This window comes from Scyliorhinus torazame, chromosome 8 (assembly GCF_047496885.1).
Source record: "Scyliorhinus torazame isolate Kashiwa2021f chromosome 8, sScyTor2.1, whole genome shotgun sequence".
Classification (NCBI taxonomy): Eukaryota; Metazoa; Chordata; class Chondrichthyes; order Carcharhiniformes; family Scyliorhinidae; genus Scyliorhinus; species Scyliorhinus torazame.
The window spans coordinates 113,671,986-113,693,493 of NC_092714.1; the positions used below are offsets into that span (position 1 = coordinate 113,671,986).

The 21,508-nt window shown below is 48.6% G+C and overlaps 1 protein-coding gene across 4 annotated transcripts in view; it reads left to right on the forward strand.

Annotated features, from left to right (window-relative positions):
* Positions 1 to 21,508, forward strand: part of LOC140428050 (galactosylgalactosylxylosylprotein 3-beta-glucuronosyltransferase 1-like) — a 185,179-nt gene that overhangs the window by 139,194 nt on the left and 24,477 nt on the right. For 2 of the 4 annotated variants that reach the window (XR_011948686.1, XM_072514049.1), the window contains exon 5: positions 19,718 to 19,831. Coding sequence is in view for 3 of the 4 variants with exons in the window: in XM_072514049.1 (XP_072370150.1) it covers positions 19,718 to 19,804 (87 nt within the window). In the remaining variant the exon portion in view is untranslated. Of the gene's footprint in view, positions 1 to 8,724; positions 10,237 to 19,717; positions 19,832 to 21,508 lie in introns of those variants that run through there. The other 2 variants (XM_072514047.1, XM_072514046.1) reach the window with 1 other exon arrangement.

Genomic DNA, 21,508 nt, shown 5'->3' on the forward strand with positions numbered 1-21,508 from the left:
GACATCCACTCTACACAAACCAAAAGGGTTCCACACGATGAACGTGCAGCTGGTGTGTGACCATCAAGTGCGTATCATGCATACCTGCGCCCGATACCCGGGCAGTGTGCACGATGCCTTCATCCTGGCACACTCAACAGTTCCTAGCCTCTTCGAGGTGCTCTGCATCTGCGGGGTTGGCTCTTGGGCAATAGGGGTTATTCACTTCGGTTGTGGATGACGACTCCTTTCTGGGGGCCACAGACAAACGCGGAGACCTGCTACGTTGCCCATGCTGCGACCAGGGGCATGATTGAGTGGTGCTTCGGCCTCCTGAAGATACGGGTTAGATGCCTGGGCAGCTCTGGGGGGCGGGGTGCCCCCCCCCCCCCAGTATCGTGCTGGGAGGGTCTCCCACACCGTGGTAGCCTGCTGTAACCTCCACAACATTGTGCAACAGAGGGGCGATGTGCAAAAAGAGTAGGATGAACGTAAGTCTGCGTCTGACAGGGAGGATGCGGGGGAGGGCAAGGATGGATAGGACATGGGACCCGGGCAGTCACAGGAGATCACAAAACATGTGCGGTAGGGCCAACTCGCACGGATCGCACTGATTGCCTCCAGGTTCACCAACTGGGGGGGAGAGGGTGGGGACTGAGCAGTGGCACAGACACGGCATTCCACCCACACACCCCTCCCCCTCGGCCACACGCCACCCCCCACCTGAAAGCCCCTCCGTGATGCATACCTGCTGCACGGGGGTGCAGGTCATGGGTTGGCAGTAACAGCTGGTCTAAAAATGGACACTCGCAGAGCCTATAGGGAAATATGGACAATGCAAAGCAACAAGCAGGCACAGAGCCTGAATGTATATTTGGGAAGCAGTTACCAGACGGAATTGAAACTCGGGGTCGATTTACATATTGATGGCCCATCTCCGGGAACAAAGGACTAATGCTCAGGTAGCCAATACTGTCTCAGACATTCTGGCGCCACTACCCCAACCAAAAGATACAAACAAAGCAAGGCCAACGGCCACCTAGGACACGCCCACTCATCAAGGCACCCGCCCCTTTATTGGTTTAGATCGATGACAATGATCAAGAAGCTGCCCAATTAATTGGGACCAAGTATAAGGCCCGCCTAAAAGCGCGCAAAGCCTCTCCAAGTATAAGAAGGAACCCCCCGCCAAAGGTTCACTCTCTTGGATTTGGCTCTCAAGCGGAGAGACGCTTCCACCAACATCACCAAAAGCAAGTAAGTTCAAGGTCAACGCTCGCTACCAGACGGACAACCTTAGTTGTACTCCTGTTACCTCTTCGAACCCAACAGCCTCAGATCCGAACAATGGCCATTGTTCCTCTGACCTAAGTGGGCACCCGAAGTTAAGTATAGGTGTTAGCGATAGAGATAGTTTAGCTTGTAGTACTATTGTGCATGAGTAAATCATACTGTGTGTAAATAAATACCATTGACTTTGAACTAACTAACTGGTGTATTGGTTCTTTGATCGGTATTCGGTTTGAACCTTGTGGCGGTATCGAGAGATACCTGGCGACTCTGAAAGTGTACTCATAATAAGGATTAAGAAAGGCGACCTTATTAGTCGCCATATTTATAGCAAGTAAACAGAGCAACATTACTGCCGACATTTGACGGGACTCGACCTAAGAGTGGCTTTGTCACTCCGAGAGAACCCAAATTTGAATTAGAAATCCAATTGGAAAAAGAAAAACCACAAGCGTAAGACCAATGTCGATCAAACCTCCAAGATTCGGAAGTGTGTTATTTGCATGCGTACTAACAGGGATATAAAGTAAATTGGATAGATTTTGTTGCATAAAACAATCGTGAGTTTTGTAGACTGGATAATAGCGTAAGCCGTACCCGTGTTTACATCACCACTTTATTCCCCCCTGTTCCAAATTCGGTAGAAACCCATAGATAACAGTAAAGATGGCAATGAAGGCAATGGAACGCCTTATGAACCCCCAGGAATTCGAGGTCGCAGCGACCAATAGAGCAGGACAGTGTCCCATATGGGAAGAGGAAATTCGGAAATATCTAAAAGGGAAAGGATGGCCCCTTTGGAGCGAATTTTGTGCAAATGACGAAACAGGTCCCGGGAGTATAGGACATACTTGGTGGGAGAACCTGACCGAGATTCATAAGAAAAGCTTAGAGAAAGCTCGTAAGCCGATGGCAATCTTGTCCTGCTTGGCACAATTGCGAGGCACAGAGGAGGTCGTGAAGACGCTCCGCAGAGAGATTCAGGACAGAGAGAAGAATAGTGCGGGAGACGTTAGCGAGTACGAAGAAATTAACAGGCAACGTAGAGAGCAGTTAGCGGCAAAGGACAAGGAGATGGCTGATGTCAAACTGGCACACCAATCTTGTCTCGCTCAACTAAGCAGCTTTTAGTCACAATACGATAAGGCCTACCAAGACACGCAACGCATGGTGTTGGTAAGAGAGGAAACGGAACACCAAGTCGAGCAATTAAATAAACAATGTAATGATTTAAAAGCAGCCCTACGAGCACTCCACAGTTCTACGACGGAACAAAGGCAGAGTTCAGTAGACAATGCCAAATGCCGAAAGCAAATTGCAGACCTGCAACCCCTGCTTTCTGTACAAAATGGTTTCCAGAATACATTTGGACCCCAGTTAGATCAGGAAAATGGCCCCGATTGGCAGGAGTTAAATGAAACTGCCCATCGATATGTACATGGAACATGTACTCAGGATAAACCTCAGAAAAGAAAAGCAACCCCCACCCCCGACCGCACAGGCAGAGCATAATCCCATGAACCCTGTCACCACACAGCGCAGGGCCACAACAGACGGAGACCCCGATTTTCTGTACACCACCTCATTAACCGTCATTCAATTAAGGGACGCGTGCGATAAGATAACGCCGTTCCAACCCACATCGGACCCACACCATTATTTTGCATGTGTTAAACAACAGGCGACCATGTACGGCCTGGACGAAAAAGAGCAAGTTATGTTGACAGTTTTGAGCCTCGACCCCTCAGTCGTGGCAGCCCTTCCCGACCCACAAAATATAGGAGGAGGCACCCTCCAAGAAATGCATGCAGCGATCCTAGATGTGCTCGGCTACAATAAGGGTGACACCGTAGAAAGCCTCAATAAATGTCGGCAGAAAAAGACCGAGCACCCAACAGCGTTTGCTGGATGCCTTTGGATTCATTTCACAGCAGTATTCAGAGAGTTAGCCCGTGCCCATTTGACACCAGACAATATGGCCAAATGGACTCGAATCCTAGTCTCTCACGCGACCGAAGCAGGACAGATAGCTTGCGCCAATTATGACCCCTCAGACGAGACCCACAATGAGAAATGGGTACTAAAGAGATTATCCTGAGCTTGGGAACAGTCCCTTCATGGAAAATCAGATTACGGCAAAGCAGAGGCAGAGCAGGCAGATGCTAACATGCATCCAGTCAGGACGCATCAAAACCCCGCATGGGTAAACGAGGGAAGAAATAGCCACAGCAGCCTAAATCCCATGAGTGCTACAATTGTGGACAATTAGGACATTACGCACAAGAGTGCAATGCCCCGCAGAATCAACAGCGAAACCAGCAGGCAAATACCCTGAATAAGAATAGAGCCAAGCCAATTCATAGTGTTAGCGCCCGTTCCAAGAACGCAGACATGAACGGCACCGATTGACGGTTTTCGGACTCCCCAACCTGGGTTTGCGACACACTTTGGGACAAGTCCGGAAGACCGGTAGTGGCAGGCACAGTCCGGGGACACCCCGTAGAATTTCTTTGGGACACAGAAGGGTCCCGCACCACGCTCAATTCCTCCACAATGTTCCAACGGGATACATGGCCCACCTCAGACACCATTACCCTCAGCGGTTTCACAGGACATTTGCAGCAGGAACACATCACAGTCCCTGTAGCGATTCAGATAGGAAACATTAAAACCAAACACCCCGTCATTCTCATAGATCTACCCCAGACAGCCAAACACATTTTGGGGATAGAATTTATGAGCTCCCACAATCTTTTGTTCGAACCCGTAAATAAATGTGTGTGGAGACTGGCAAAGGCAGCACGAGCCCCTGCCATGCTCACAGTTGGAGACTACGCACACAGGATTAGTGCAGTAGGAGACTTCTGGTTCGATCCACGAGCCATTAGTCAGGACAAAGTAGTAGAGATGTTCTGCAGCGACACAAAGCTTCTTTTGCCCAGCACAAGCATGACTGCGGCAAGGTAGCAGGTTTAGTCAACATTACAGGACCCGACCCCAAACCCCCAAAACAGTACGGTTTTCCCTAACAAGCAGAGGGAGAAATCGCAAAGGTCATTCAGAGTTTGCTTGACCAAGGCGTACTACGTTCAGTAGCCTCAATGAACAGCGCCCCAATTTGCCCCATCAGGAAACCCGATGGCTCATGGCGACTGACCATCGATTGTAGGGAACTAAACAAAGTAACCCCAGTAGCAGCCCCCACCGTAGCCACGGGTTCCGAGACAATGCTAAAACAGGGACTCCAGTCAAAAGTTTTTCCGGTTTTGGACATCAGCAACGGCTTTTGATCCATTCCATTGGATAAAGCGTGCCAATATAAATTTGCTTTCACCTTCCAGGGACAGCAATACACATGGACGTGCCTTCCACAAGGCTTCCGCATCTTCCCTTCCATTTTCCACCGACAGCTGGCGAATGGATTAGCTAAATTTTCCCGACCCGATTGTCTGGTCCAGTATGTAAATGACTTGCTTCTACAGACAGACACTAAGGGAGAGCTCATTTCGCTTCTCTCTGAATTATTAGGATTCTTCACGAAATTGGATGTAAGGTAAACCCCAAAAAGGCCCAGATTCTACAAGAAAAAGTAATTTATTTAGGCACAGTCATCACACATGGCAAACGCGAGATCGAGCAGAAACGCATCAACTCCATTGTCAAACTACCCTTGCCCCATAATGTCACAGCTCTCCGGTCATTTCTAAGACTGGTTGGCTACTGCAGGAATCACATAGACGGTTTTGCCACAAAGGCAGCCCCTCTTTCCGAACTCCTAAAAAAGCAAACCCCATGGGAATGGCTTCCACAGCACACGGATGCCGTGGATGCATTAAAATGAGCCCTCAGCACGGCTCCCACATTACAGGTCCCAGATCCACTCTCCCCATACGCGATTGAGGTTGCAACCACCAACCAAACCCTTTCGGCCGTGCTCCTCCAAGAAAGACACGATCGTTTAGGCCCCGTAGCATACGAGTTCTCGACCCAGTTGAGCAAGGATTTTCTGTCTGCGAAAGGCACCTGCTCGCAGTTTTTTGGGCTATTCAATACTTCGCCTACATAATAGGACTCAACCCCGTCACCATTTTAACAGAGCACACCCCAACCCAACTTCTACTAGACGGTAGACTAAAGGACGGCACAGTCAGCCAAATTCACGCCGCACAATGGACCCTACTCTTACAAGGACGGGACATTACAGTAAAAAGGACAAAAACACACACATTCCTCGCAGATAATTTACATTATGCAGGCACCCTACATGAGTGTGAAATCATCACCACCAGGCGCAACTCCCTAGAGACCCCAGCCAGCTCCTCCGAAACCAGGCACTACACCCCAGAGACCCCAGCCCACAGACACAGACGCACCCCTTAAGATTTATGTGGATGGCTCCTCCAAAGTTTTAAACAAATTACTGGTTGAGGCATTTATGTAGAGGACGTGCAGGGACGCGCGTTAGAGGTGATATCATTGAAATTGCCTGGATACCTAGGTTTGCAGGCAGCGGAATTAGCAGCTGTAGACTATATTGTAGAGCACCCCAACTCGTTCCCGACCTCAGCCGACACATACTCCGACAGCCTATATGTCTGCAATAGTTTAACGGAATTCCTACCCCTGTGGGAATCTAGAGGTTTTGTTTCCGCAGATGGAAAGCCCCTCCCCTCAGCCCCATTACTCCAGCATATTCTCAGGACAGCTAAAGACTGTAAATACGGTACAATTAAAGTTCATAGCCACCATCGTTCCTCCACCCTGGTAACGTAAAGGCAGACGCCCTAGCAAAGGCAGGTTCCAGACACGGTCACTTTTGGAATCCTCCCGAGAGTTCCCCAGTACATGCGGTCCAGGTCTCACAGACCAATAGTCAAGATTTAGCTCAAGCCCAAAAGGAAGACAAAAATCTCAGAGAAGTTTTAAAAGATAACTTTCAAGCCCCCTACGATAAGTACAGAAACATTTTAACGCCACATGACAGCATAATTTTAAAGGATGGTATTTATGTGGTCCCCACCCAAGACAGAAACCAAATTATCTGCCAATTCCATGACAACCATGAACACCAAGGGATAGAAGCAATCCTTGCCCACCTTGGACCTCTCTGCTGGTGGCCCGATTTGAAATCCAATATAACGCATTACATTGAAAATTGTTTAATCTGCGCCCAGAACAATCCAGACAGATATGCAAGGAAAGGTCAGCTCAGTCACACCCGCCCTGTTAATGGCCCCTGGACGAATTTGCAGATTGATTAGATAGGACCCCTACCCCCTGCAAGAATGGTTTTAAGTATGTGTTGGTAGTCATCGCCACCTTCACGAAATGGGTGGAAGCTTTTCCATCTAGAAATAACACAGCAAAAACAACAGCCAAGATCCTAACGCAGCACATCTTTACAAGATGGGGACCTCCCCGCAGTATAGAGTCAGACCAAGGCTCACATTTTACAAGATGCGTCATGAAAAATGTCCTCACAATTTTCAGCATCCGACAAAAATTTCACATTGCCTATCACCCACAATGAAGCGGAATCGTAGAGAGAATGAATAGAACCCTCAAGGCAACCCTCAGGAAAATGGTGCAACAGCACAATACCACATGGGACACAGTTCTCCCCTTTGCACTAATGTTCATAAGGAACACGGTATCCACTTCGACCGGATACACCCCTCACACCCTTATGACCGGACGACCCATGAAAGGAACGGAATACTTGTTAGGACTTGATTTGGCCAGCCCCACAGTCACTGCCCTCACCCATGAGAAGGCAGTACAGCAGATTATTGATAATGTTAAAGCAGCCCAGCTCGCCGCAGCTGTTAGGCTTGGTACACGAAAGAAGCAAAGTAGAGTATGTTTTGACAAAACAGTACATGCCACGGAATTTTCAGTAGGGCAGCAGGTCTTGCTCTCCCTGTACAACCCCAGTTCATTTCTTTCCCCCAAATTCACAGGACCCTACTCCATTTCAGATAAAGTCAGCCCCTCCGTTTATAAGATCACTTATCCCAATGGCAAGTCAGGATGGTTTCCCATAAACCAGCTTAAGGCTTATGGCACACAGAGCAACCACTCACACCACATCTCACTTGCAGCAGCAGATGAACACGCCCCGCCCATGGACGACCTACTCCTATCCTCCCCCAACCAGTCCAGCCCATCCTCGGACACCACTTCCACTCCACCCCCAGAGGCACAACTCCGCCTCTCCCTTCATTCGACCGACAGCGACAGCAATGATACATTAGACCCCATGCAACCGCCACACCTTTTCAATTCTGCACCAGGCCCCACTCCCAGCGACTCCTTCCTGCGACCCCTTTGAGACCATTCATATCAAAGCCCCTGATCCGGACCCACCGTCCGATGACTATGGATTGCCCCCTACCACCTCCAACCTCGACACAAAACATTGGCACCGCGACAGTTCTTACAGACTCATCTGTAACAATGAGATGGACCCCATGTTGCCCCAGGCAGCTTTGGCACAGCCACTCCAGACACGAGTGTGGCAACTGGGAGAAGATGATGACTCAGAGTCTGACTCCCACCAGACGAGCCCCTTTGCCACTCTTTTCGCTATAGAGCAATGAGGTGTCCAGATGATGGTAAAAAAGAACCGATTGAGATTTACGGTGTCCTTCTTTCTGATGGAGCCTGCCCGATTTTGTTATTTTAGTTTGTTAATTTTAAATGTTGAATGTTTGTTTGTGCACTTAAAGTTTATTCATGGCCCCACGCCACATTTTGATGCAGTCACAACCACTCTTTTAACGCCAAGTGGCAGTTAAAGGAACATGTTTGTCAGCAGACACCCATTCATAGCTACTCTTCTTATTCGAAGGTAATCATAAGATGCAGTATCCACGATGAACACAAATTCTTTCCGTTCTTGTCCAGTTGCTCAGGCAGTGGAGTAACGGCACTGATCCCCGCCCTGCCTGAGGACCCCCATCAGGTCAACTACGCTCAGGTAGTGCACCTATGGCACTGGTCACCATCCTACACAGGGATTCCACCCATTCTTGCCCCACCGCGGCCCATATGCACCCCATTCGGAGCTTTTGGTTCAAAACTCTTTTACTGATCTTTTAGTCTGTGATTTAAAGAATGTTCTTTGCCACAAGTTTTGTTTGTTTTCCAGCAACCCCTGGGCCGCTCTCCCATATGCTATTTACATCGTCAAACACTTGGATGGAACACTTTACTGCTGGACGGAGAGATTGTCCGCCCACTCACCGCATCGATCACACAGGCTGCGAGACTGCTCGCGCTGTGACAGCATTTTCTTTTTGCATGTCTGGTCCCCAAAACTTTTGGTTTAAAAAAAAAAATGAGGGAGTCACATATGGTGACAATTCTAATGGGCAATTGATAATAAAAGGACAGGCAGACAGACATACGAGATCTTAAACAAGGTAATAACAGGTATTATGCTTGTGTCCACAGGAAATCCAGAACAACAGAAGACAAAGGAAGACCAAGAAGGAAAAAGACAACATGAAGACAGACATCATGATCTACATTTGGATCGTCGTGGGATCACTACAGTTGTGCGCGGACGCGACCCCCTTGACCCCTACCCCACAGGCCGTGAATGTTTCCCATCCCTGGAATACACCACACCCAGAGACAGCCACTGATACACCAACCTGGTGTGACAAATTTATCAAATGGTATTCCCTGTCATACATCGTGATAGCACTGTTAGTCATAGCAATACTCTGTAGTGTCATCCAGCCACTGAGACTTCGGAAATGGCGAAGGAAAGCCTCCCGCACTCTGGTATACATCATCAGACCCCCTATTTTCGGACTTCAGCCAACCCCCCACTCCCTCTAAGTAAATAAAATGCGTCGGCTAATTTTTTGTTTGTTCTAATAAAAGATGTGAAATTCTGTACTTGACCGCCAAGGTACAGAGACATGTAATGCTGCTATTGTATAGTTTATACTGTTGTAAATTCTTTTAATTGACTAAGGATAGTTTAGAGAAGAATAGTTAGAGGTTCCCGTGTTTTAAATGAAAAATAAATGTAATGCATGCCTGAATGTCATAGCGCCCCTTAGGATTTTATAATAATGTGATGTACATAAGGCAATTTAGGTAAAGGTTCCAATCTATAGGACAGAGTAGAATTGAACCTGTCCTTGATTGAGGGTGCTCGACTTAGGCAGCGAAAAAAGAAGATTCAGCAATGTGATCCTTCACGCTTCGTGTTGAGGATCACAAGGAGGGTGTGTAGCCATCTGGGATGGCCACTTTCAGTATATAAAAGGGACACTCGCAGAGCCCATAGGGAAATATGGCAATGCAAAGCAACAAGCAGGCACAAAGCCTGAATGTATATTTGGAAGGCAGTTTGCAGACGGAATCGAAACTCGGGGTCGATTTACATATTGATGGCCCATCTCCGGGAACAAAAGACTAATGCTCAGGTAGCCGATACTGTCTCAGACATTCTGGCGCCACTACCCCAACCAAAAGACACAAACAAAGCAAGGCCAGCGGCCACCTAGGACACACCCACCCATCAAGGCACCCGCCCCTTTATTGGTTTAGATCGATGACAATGATCAAGAAGCTGCCCAATTAATTGGGACCAAGTTTAAGGCCCGCCTAAAAGCACGCAAAGCCCCTCCAAGTGCAAGAAGGAACCCCCGCCAAAGGTTCACTCTCTTGGATTCGCCTCTCAAGCGGAGAGACCCTTCCACCAGCATCACCAGAAGCAAGTAAGTTCAAGGTCAACGCTCGCTACCAGGCGAACGACCTTAGCTGTACTCCTGTTACCTCTTCAAACCCAACAGCCTCAGATCCGAACAACGGCCATTGTTCCTCTGATCTAAGTGGGCACCCGAAGTTAAGTATAGGTGTTAGCGATAGAGATAGTTTAGCTTGTAGTACTATTGTGCATGAGTAAATCATACTGTGTGTAAATAAATACCATTGACTTTGAACTAACTAACTGGTGTATTGGCTCTTTAATCGGTATTCGGGTTGAACCTTTGGCGGTATCGAAAGATACCTGCCGACTCTGAAAGTGTACTCATAATTAGGATTAAGAAAGGCGACCTTATTAACTGCCATATTTATAGCAAGAAACAGAGCAACAGAGGGCAGGGACTGAGCAGTGGCACAGTCACCGCATCCCACCCACACACCCCTCCCTCTCGCCCATACGTCCCCCCACCTGAAAGCCCCTCCATGATGCATACCTGCTGCACGGGGGTGCAGGTCATGGGTTGGCAGTAAGAGTGGGTCTGGTCCATGGGATAGAGGATGATGAAAACCCACTCTGCGATAAGCTCTGGTGCTCCGCGTCACATGACAACATCCGACTCCTGCCCACAGTAGCATCTGGGTGATCCCCGCATGCAAACTGGCCATCCATCACACGCTCCCAATATATCTCTGTGTACCCCTCGCACCCTACTGACAAAGCACCGAGAAGGTAGTAATGTTGTGCACAGATGTTTAATGTGGAAACATATACAGATTAGTGCCTAGTCCTATCGTTAAACTGTGTCCTGCACCCATGCCAACTTAATTGGTGTCTAATTTTCTGACTTTATAGGCCCTAACTCTATGTCTAGGTGAATCCCCAGATGGTACATCAGGAGTGGAGGCAGCCTGCTGTGACTCCCGCCCTGGAACCTGGGTCCCCTATGGCGGCCGTCTTCTGGGGCGACCCTGCTTGCTTGGGTCTGGCCACCTGTCCCAGGTGGCATGATGCTGCCCTGTTCTGCCCGCTGTCCATGTGATACGCCTGGGACAGGAGGGAAGGGTGACAGAAAAGTCTGAAGTGCTGCTGTTCCGGCACATCCCTTGCGGGAGTCACCGGCATGGGCCCCATCACCTCCTCCTCCCTCGAGGTGCCCAATGCCCCTGGATTACTACATGTGAAAGGGGTGCAAGCAAAGCTAACTCCTGAGGTTCCCATGTCACATGGCGCTGCCAGTCCCGGAGGCCCACTGCAGTCTCGACTAGGGTCTGCATGCTTGCGGCCATGGAGCACAGGGAGTGGACCAACTTCTTCTAGGACTGCGCCACATCACACTGCGACTGTGGCACCGCCCTTGGGTCTGTGCCACATCAACCAGAGTCTGTGCTATCTCCTTCTGGGCCAGGGTCACCTCCCATTGTGTTTGTGCCCCGTTGGCCAGAGCCTGGGCAATGCTGCCGACGCTCTCAGCCATGACTCGCTGTGACTGGGCCATTAATATTTTCAAGCTGAGTTGGATAGATCTACAAGGGAGTCAAAGATTTAACAGTGATGTGTTATATAAGATGGTTTAACACTGACTGCAATTGGATGCAGTAGGACGAGAAACAGCTTCCGACACAGGAGATGGTCCAACACTGTTTTATTGAACCTGCTGTTTTCTGTACATAATCTGCTGTGGGTTGACACTCTATTAATCTAGACTGATAACCTCTGTCTGGCTTGACCAGACTGGCTCTCTGTCACATGGAGACGGTGCTCACTGCACTGTGCACGCTGACTATCTCTGTAGCTGTATCCAGTGAGAAGAGGCAGAGTCTTGATGCCTCGTGTGTTTTATAGTGGTGGTGTCCCCTGCAGTGCCCTGTCTGGTGATTGGTTGTTCTGTGTCCTGTGTGTTTATTGGTCATTCTGTGCGTCAGTCACTGCCTGTCTGTCTCTCATTATATACATGAGTGGATATTATGACATCTCCCCTTTTTGAAATAATTTTGTTTTTTGAATGTGGCTGTATATACATGTATGACTATGTACAAATGGTGAGTAAATGAACATATGTACATGGGAAGGTGTCTAGTGTGCAGATACAGAGCAAACTGAACAAAATTTACAGGATTCAAGTCTACAGATTCAGTCTTTGTGGTTGGCGACGGATTCTTGTCGACCTCCTCAGAGGTGGAGGGGGAACAGGCGGGCTTGCTGCGAGATCGATGGCCTCGTGGTGCGAGATGTCCGGAGGAGGCATGATGACATGCGGAAAGGTGTGGTCAGGTGGTGGGCAGGCAACTTTGTGCAGTGTCCTCCTGTTGTGCCGTAGAATGGAGCCATCAGCCATTTGAACAATGAAAGACCTGGGGGCAGCCTGGCTGACGACAACAGCTGGGGCTGACCAGCCTCCTTCAGGCAACTGGATGCGAACAACATCTTCGTGAGCCAGTGCAGGCAAATCAGTGGCATGAGCATCATACGTGATCTTCTGCTGATCCCTGGATCGCTGCACTTTCGGCAGCACCGTGACGTGGTCAAGGCTGGAACAGTCGTCCGCAGCTTACAGTTCATGAGTAGCTGAGCCGGAGACAAACCAGTCGACAGAAGGGTTGCCCTGTATGCCAACAGTGCAAGGTTAAAATCAGAGGCTGAGTCTGCAGCCTTGCAAAGCAGTCGCTTGACAATGTGGGCCCCTTTCTCGGCCTTCCCGTTTGATTGCGGGTAATGGGGACTGGATGTGATATGCCTGAAGTGGTAGGATTGTGCAAAGTTGGACCACTCTTGGCTGTAGAATCATGGACCGTTGTCACTCATTATTATGAGTGGTATACTGTGCCTGGCAAACGTCTCCTTGCAGGCCTTGATGACTGACTTTGACGTGAGGTCCGACAGTTTCACCACTTCCGGGTAGCTGGAAAAGTAGTCGATTAAAAGCACGTAATCACGCCCATTTGCGTGAAAGAGGTCTATCCCCACCTTAGTCCACGGAGAGGTCACGATCTCATGCTGTTGCAGTGTCTCCTTGGGCTGGGATGGTTGGAATTTCTGGCATGTGGTGCAGTTGGCAATGTCCTGGCTGATGCCAGGCCAGTAAACTGCCTGCCAAGCTCAGCGTCGACATTTCCCGACCCCAAGGTGACCCTCATGGATCTGTTTGAGCACCATGGTTTGTATGCTTTGGGGAATGACGATTCTATCCAGTTTAAGACGGATCCCCTCAACAACCGTTAACTCGTCCTTAACATTGAAGAACTGGGGGCATTGCCCCTTTTGCCAGCCATGTGCGAGGTGTTGCATCATGCGCTGCAGTAGAGGGTCTTTGGCCATTTCTTCACGTATTTGGACAACTCGTTTATCAGTGGGTGGGAGGTTGCTGGCACACAACTGCACCTGTGCCTCGATGTGGCGAATGAAGTCGCCCGGTTCACATGGCATGGTGATGGATCGGGATAGGGCATCCACGATTACCAGCTCCTTACCCGGTGTGTAGACGAATTCGAAGTCATATCGGCGGAGACGAGGAAGAATTCGCTGAAGCCGAGGTGTCATATCATTTAAATCCTTCTGGATTATGTGGACTAAGGGCCTGTGGTCTGTTCCCACTGTGAACTTTGGCAGACCGTATACATAGTCATGAAACTTGACTATTCCTGTCAGGAGACCCAAGCACTCTTTTTCAATCTGGGCATACCGTTGTTCAGTCGGAGTCATGGCCTTGGATGCATATGCCACTGGAGCCCAGGACGAGGCGTCGTCTTTCTGGAGGAGCACCGCACCAATGCCACCCTGGCTTGCGTCTGTGGATATTTGGGATCCTCGGTCGGGTCAAAGAACGCCAGTACTGGGGCTGTGGTGAGCTTCGCCTTCAGCTCAAGCCACTCCGCTTGATGCGCGGGAAGCCACTGGAACACTGTGGACTTTTTTACGAGATGCCGGAGGGCTGTGGTGTGGGATGCCATGTTAGGAATGAATTTTCCTGGAAAATTTACCATTACAAGGAAACGTAGGACCGCCTTTTTGTCCTCTGGGGTCATCATGGCATTGATTGCCAGCACCTTGTCAGCGTCAGGTTGCACACCCTGCTGGGAAATGTGGTCACCCAGAAACCTGATCGCGGACCACCAGATGAGCATTTGGACCTGCATAAGGCCGCAAAATGCCCAGGCTTTCCACATTGTAGACATCGCCTTCCTTTGGCTGGACATTGCCGCTTTAGATGGGCGGAGCCACAATTTTGACACATCATGACACTGACGTCAGCGAGTTCCGTGCACCTTCGCGCATGTACAGTGCGGTCGGCTGACGTTCGCACATGCGCAATAAGGTTTTTGGCCTCATAGTCCTCCCTGTAGTGGTGCGCATGCGTAGGAACCCGGGAAAAGCGCGCAAAACGGCCACGCTCCGTGATGCTCAGGCTTTGCATTCTGGCGATGGCCTGCACCCTTTCTGCCTCGTTGGAGTCCAGTTTTGCATTTTCTGCCGCCTTGATGCTGGAGTATCGATTTCTGACAAATTCATGGACAACGCACGTTTCGATGGCAATGGAGAGGGTCATCCTTTTGATTTTCAGGAGCTGCTCCCGCAGGGAGTCGGAATGAACCCCGAAAACGATCTGATCCCGGATCATAGAATCAGCAGTTGAGTCATAATTACATGACTGCGCTAGGATGCGGAGATGGGTCAAAAAGGACTGAAAAGGTTCATCCTTACCCTGAAGCCTCTGTTGGAAGATGTACCGTTCAAAGCTCTCATTCACCTCGGCTTCGCAGTGGCTGTCGAATTTCAGCAGAACTGTCTTGAACTTCGTCTTGTCTTCGCCATCGGCAAACCTGAGCGAGTTAAAGATGTGGATGGCGTGATCCCCCGCAGTCAACAGGAGCAGCGCGATCTTCCTGGCATCTGATGCTGCCTCAAGGTCGGAGGCCTCGATATACAGGAGGAACTTCTGTTTGAAGACCTTCCAGTTGGCGCCGAGGTTACCGGAGTTGCGGAGGGGGCTGGATCTTTTCCATGCCGCTGGATGGTTGCTTGCTGGTTGTTGCAGATTCACTCGAGGTAGGTTCATTAGAATTAATAGTTTCCTGGTTCCATGATGTGTTATATGAGTTGGTTTAACACTGACTGCAACTGGAAGCAGTAGGACGAGAAACAGCTTCCGACACAGGAGATGGTTCAACACTGTTTTATTGAACCAGCTGTTTTCTGTACATAATCTGCTGTGGGTTGACACTCTATTAATCTAAACTGATAACCTCTGTCTGGCTTGACCAGACTGGCTCTCTGTCACATGGAGACGGTGCTCACTGCACTGTGCACCCTGACTATCTCTGTAGCTGTATCCAGTAAGAAGAGGCAGAATCTTGATGCCTCATGTGTTTTATAGTGGTGGTGTCCCCTGCAGTGTCCTGTCTGGTGATTGGTTGTTCTGTGTGTCAGTCATTGCCTGTCTGTATCTCATTATATACATGAGTGGATATTATGATAGACAGTAGACAGGAAAGTGGAGTTAAGGCCACATCAAGCTCAAGCATGATCTTATTGAATGCTGCCATTTTTGCCAGTGGCAGGAAATGTAGCTGACAAGCTACTCGTCGGGAGCACAGTTGGCCTTTTTGTGCTTCCTCTGGTGTTTCGCCAATGATGGCAAGAGATCTCCTTTTTGGCACTCCACGGTAGACACTCAGGCAGCAATGGCAACTCCCCCTTGCCAGTGCCTGCCTATCTGGTCCCAGCAACCCCTCACCCCACTTAGCTGACTTTGAAGGCACACGGACATTGATGTACCATCACCTTTCAGGTACAACCCTAACAATCACCATCACCAGTGGTGGTGCTGCTGAGTTTCCAGCCCTCTGATCGGGCTAGCAGGTCTTGGACATAGGTCACTATCCTTAATACAGACATCTGCCCTGGCAACAGTCACTTAACTGGCTGCTGGCAGAATGTGGCCCTGGCTCCAACCACCCGCTGAAGCAAGGCTGCTCTCCTCGTTGAATCCGGGCAGTGGGACCCCTACCATCTCTACAGTATTCCAACCCTGGGGGTTATTAGTTTGGAGGCAGTAAACAGCAAATAGGAATAAATGAAATGACCTCTGATTTGTGGGTTCCCCAGCAACCTGGGGCTGCAGATTTTAATCATATATATTAATAGCTGGGATGAAAGAGTAGAGAGTTCTATATCCATGTTTGCAGATGGCACTAAATTGGGAAGCACAACAAACTGTATAGATGGTAATGGGGAGTGTCCAAGCATCATGGACAGACTAAGAATTAGGCACAACTTGAATGGAGGAAGAGGCTCGAGGGGCCGAGTTTGTGTACTCGGACCTATGGCTGATGGAATTCAATGTGGTGAAGAGTGAATTGGATCAGAGAAAGACAAATTGGAATATATTTTTAATGGTTAGAAACTAGGAGCATGTGAAGGACAAAAATGATTTATGTCTCCATATTCTGAAAGTAGCACATGGGTACAAAAAGTAATTCAAAAGGCTAATGGAATGTAGGTGTTTAGCCCAAGGCGACTGGAATACAAAGGGAGCAAGTTATGCAGAGCCTCGGTCAGACCAAACCACCTGACCTGAAAAGTACCACTCAAAAACCGGCAAGCCCTGAAATCTGGCACAGGCTCCTTCTCAAGGCTGTGCCAGTTTTCAGACACTGGATCAACATTTCTATTCTCGCTGGTGACGAGCTTGGAGATGAAAAGGGCATGTGATTAAGTAGGAACTGGAATCCCATTGCCTTCCCATCACCGTCTGTTGAGGTCCTTAAGTGGCTAATTAATGATCACTTAAGGGCCTCATCTTATCACCGTTGGTATTAACCAGCTGCAGGTTCCATGGAATCGGGGCAGGACGTGGCCGGGAGGGGCCTACCCCGGTCTTCCCGACAGCTGTCACGAGATTTGCGATCTGGGTCTCGTCCATTGTGGCACACGGTTAAGTGAATTTAAAAACCCACTTGGCCGTGCGATTCCGGACCGAACAGCCACCCAGCTTCTATTGGCCAAGGAGACCCCAGTCGAGTGCCAATTAGTACAGGTTCCCATTTATACCGGCACATGACAGCTCTCCCAGGTGACCAGAGGCGCCTGGATGGATGGCCCCTGGCAAGGCTGACACCTTGACACTGCTGATGTCAGCCTTGGCATTGCCATCCTGGCACCATGGCAATTTCACCTGGGTACCTTGGCAGTGCTACTTGGGTGCCACCTGAGCAGTGCCACCCAGGCACTGCCAGGGTTCCCAGATGGCACTGCCAGGCTGGCACCTTGGCAATGTCACCTGGGGTACCCTGGCAGTGCCAATTGTGTGCTGCCAGAGTGCCCAGGTGGCACTGTCAGGCTGGCAGCAGTAAGGTGTGCAACTGCCATTTTGCCACGCTCGGGCACCCCGCTGGTATATGGTGGCGGTGGGGGGGGGGGGGGGGGGGGGGGGGGGGGGGGGGGTGTCGAGGACTTCCCATCAGGTTAGTTGAGGCTTAGAGGGGTTCCGAGGTCGCGCCGGAGGGGTCAACAGATCAGGGAACCATTCAATAATGACATCCTGATCTCTTGCTGAACTGCAGAGCTCCACTTGAAGGGTCGTTCCCCGCCAGACCCCAAAATAATAACAAGGTACAACTAGATAGTGGGGTTGTTCCCAGTGCTGGACTCTGATTTTATTTGGTTAGATCGCACACTTAGGCATTTTTTGGGGCCTTGGGGTTTTTTCTCCCCAGTCTAGCACACACTGAGGAATGTTTTCAGCAGTGGGGAGCTGAACTCACTGGTGAGGCTGACTCCTCTGAGATTGCACTGTATCTTGAAAGGGTACCCTGACCTTTAAGTGAACTTGATGGTCCCCCACATCCTCACCCATGGGCACTGTCACCACTTCACATACTTGGGCACTACAGCACCCCCCTCCAAAGTAAGAACACCCCACTATGATGTCGCTGAGAGCCCTCCCTTTTCAGGCCTCCCCATTCCACCTTCCGCCCATTCCCCCCCTCTCAGGACCCCCAACCTTCACTCCCCCAACCTTTAGGAGGCCATTTGTACCCGCCCTTCACCCCTACCCTTCATACCTTCCATCCCCCCTTTCATGGGAATGCCCCCCCTCAGGCCCAGGCCTTTGGCAGTGCCATCCTGGCAGTGCCCAAGGCACCTTAGCAGTGCCAGGGTGGCAGTGCCAAGTTGCCGGGGTGCTAGAGGGAGAGTACCACCCTGCCCTGCCCCTGACCACCCAGAATATCCAATGGTCTGGGAGACCCGCCCAGGTGCCATTACGCCTGGTCCACGTTTCTGGAAGCACACCGGGTGCAACACAGCTGTTAAATTGCGCCCAATGTTAAAATTAGAGGGAGGACATTACGAAGTGAAATCAGGAAACATTTTTTCACCGAAAGGAAATTTGGAACTCTCTAAAAAGTTGTAGATGGTAGGTCAATTGAAATTTTAAATAATTATATTGACAACCTTTGTTCAGAAAAGATAGTCAAGGAATAAGGTTCATAGGAACATAAACAGGATTGAGATATAGATCAACCATGTTCCAAATGAGTGGTGGAATAGGCCTGAAGGGCTGAATGGTCTATTCATGGGTCTATGTTCCTATATTTCATACAGGATGCAGAATTCTGATTACTTGCAAAGGGAAAGAAGTAAGATTGATAGATACCCTCAGAGCAACATTAAATTAGATATACATCAAAGTAACTTAACACCAAAATTTAGTTCCATAATTCTAGAACTCCCATCCTAACATCATTGTGGGTGTACCTAGACCACATGGACTGTAGCAGTTTAAGAAGGCAGTTCACTTTCCAGCACAATTAGGGATGTGTAATATATGCTGCCCAGGCCAGCAATGCCCACATCCAATAAAAATATTATTTTAAAACTCAAAAATCTTCAGGATAAAAGCTGTAAACATACTTCAAATATAATCACACCCCATTGTATTTTTCCCATCCAAACTTGGGGGACTGTTCAGTGAGGAAAGAAAGTTTGTTTTAAAATCTAATTACTTAACAGCTGTAGATTTTGTTGCAATTTGTCTAAATGCAGCTGTCATACACTGCGTGATCTATTGGTACATGAGTTTATATGTCCAGCACTTTTTTTTTTTGGGGGGGGGGGGATTTAAATGTTTACACACATGATTTCACAGTACAATATTTTTGTGGACAGCTATGTTATTTAAATATTTGCTCATGCAAATCAATTAAAGTGAGACCCAGGTCCACACATGTTCGGCATATGATATTTTGCCAAGATAAAAACCAAATGGGCACAGTAGAGTTGGAGCTATCAATGGGGTTATTAGTCTTTACTGACCTTTAATAACATTAATAACACTTGGTTCCAAATTATCAGGCATTTAAAAGGTGGAAAAATAGATTTTGGTGGACAAATCACCGAAAAATGCATTGTGCCCAGTCGAACAGTAAACGACAGGAACCTCTCCAGGTGAAGTAATTCTTGTGTCTTACTATAGTGGGTGGAATTCTATGGTCCCCCAGCCGCATGTTTCTCAGTGGCGCACCATTCCCTGGTGGTGAGGTTCTGACTTTGCGCCGGTTGTCAATGGGATGTGCCATTAAACCCACCCGACATTGCTGAAAAACCTGCGGGAGAGTGCGCTGCCGGCGGGAATCGCAGCGGTCGGAGAATTCCGGCCAGTGTCTCACTGCACACAATAAAATGTTCACACTGTCATTGTTTTTTGTGATGATTGCTTTACAGATCCTGGTGTGGCACACTCGGACTGAAAAGCCAGTCCTAATAAACGAAGGAAAAAATGGATTCACTGATCCAAGAGTTGAGGTGTGAACCACACGGAGATGGGAGGCATTTTCTGTAAGTTCCATTTTATTGCAGCAGGCACAATAGTTAATATTTACCTATTTTCCTAAAAGATGTTCCCTTTTGGTCTCTCAGGGAGACAATGTAACTGGTAGAGCAACAGTCCTGAACCGAATATTGTTGAAAGGAGCGTTAAATGAAAAGTTTAACATTTTTGGATAGGCATTTTGAACAAGTTGAATATGCCCACAGGAGACATGAATGGACATTATTTTTTTTTAATTTAGAGGACCCAATTATTTTTTTTCCAATTAAGGGGCAAATTAGCATGGCCAATCCTCCTAACCTGCACATTTTTTGGGTTGTGGGGGTGAAACCCACAATGACATGGGGAGTGAATGGGCATTATTGAGTATTTTTCACTTTATCAAAATGAATTAAATGCTGTCAGGACATTGCCTGGAGGTCATTACAGTTATACAACTGAACACAAACTCTTGATTTCACTTTGCGGAGTAGAAGACATGGCAACTGACTCTGTTTCCCTATAGGTCTGTGTCTTTGATCACACATTCACCTTTGGTTACCCTTCCTCCCTGCCACTGATATATCTATTACCTAGTCCTATCCAGTGCAGCTCTCCTCTAGCTCGCAAGAAGCCTTTGTATTGACTGGCACTTTTGCATGGTTTCCTCTTTTTTCATAGCAGGAAGACTAAATCGAGAAATGCTGTTGTGAGGCAAAGCTAGCCTAATTTTACAACAGGGAGTAGAATATTTTCTGACTGTAGGTGAGGCTGTAATCACTTCATCTCCAAACGATATCTCCCAAGGGGTAAAAACTGTTTAATTTTCAGTCACATGAGGGGACAGGTAGGGAATGTGGAACTTGAAATGTAAGATTGGAGGGGATCCTGTCTGCATAGAGGGCAAGCATGTTCAGAATTCTAGCTGTTCAGCAACAGCTTCTGAGTGCCAGGGACCTTGAGACACCTAGCAATGTCCAACCCCTGAATGGTACATAGACCGGCGAAATAAATTATATCCCTAATGGCTCCATGGGTAAAATCTCTCTAAGTTTCTCGAATTTGGATCTGAATCTAGCTCATGTACTTAGGATGGGATCTCAGATAAAATTCAGCGTCAATTCGTTCATGAATCAACACTCATCCAAAAGGCTGCCGTCAACTCAGTACAAAGAAAAAAGAAATGTACAGCACAGGAACAGGCCCTTCGGCCCTCCAAGCCCGTGCCGACCATGCTGCCCGACTAAACTACAATCTTCTACACTTCCTGGGTCCGTATCCCTCTATTCCCATCCTATTCATGTATTTGTCAAGATGCCCCTTAAATGTCACTATCGTCCCTGCTTCCACCACCTCCTCCGGTAGCGAGTTCCAGGCACCCACTACCCTCTGCGTAAAAAACGTGCCTCGTACATCTACTCTAAACCTTGCCCCTCTCACCTTAAACCTATGCCCCCTAGTAATTGACCCCTCTACCCTGGGGAAAAGCCTCTGACTATCCACTCTGTCTATGCCCCTCATAATTTTGTAGACCTCTATCAAGTCTCCCCTCAACCTCCTTCGTTCCAGTGAGAACAAACCGAGTTTATTCAACCGCTCCTCATAGCTAATGCCTTCCATACCAGGCAACATTCTGGTAAATCTCTTCTGCACCCTCTCTAAAGCCTCCACATCCTTCTGGTAGTGTGGCGACCAGAATTGAACAC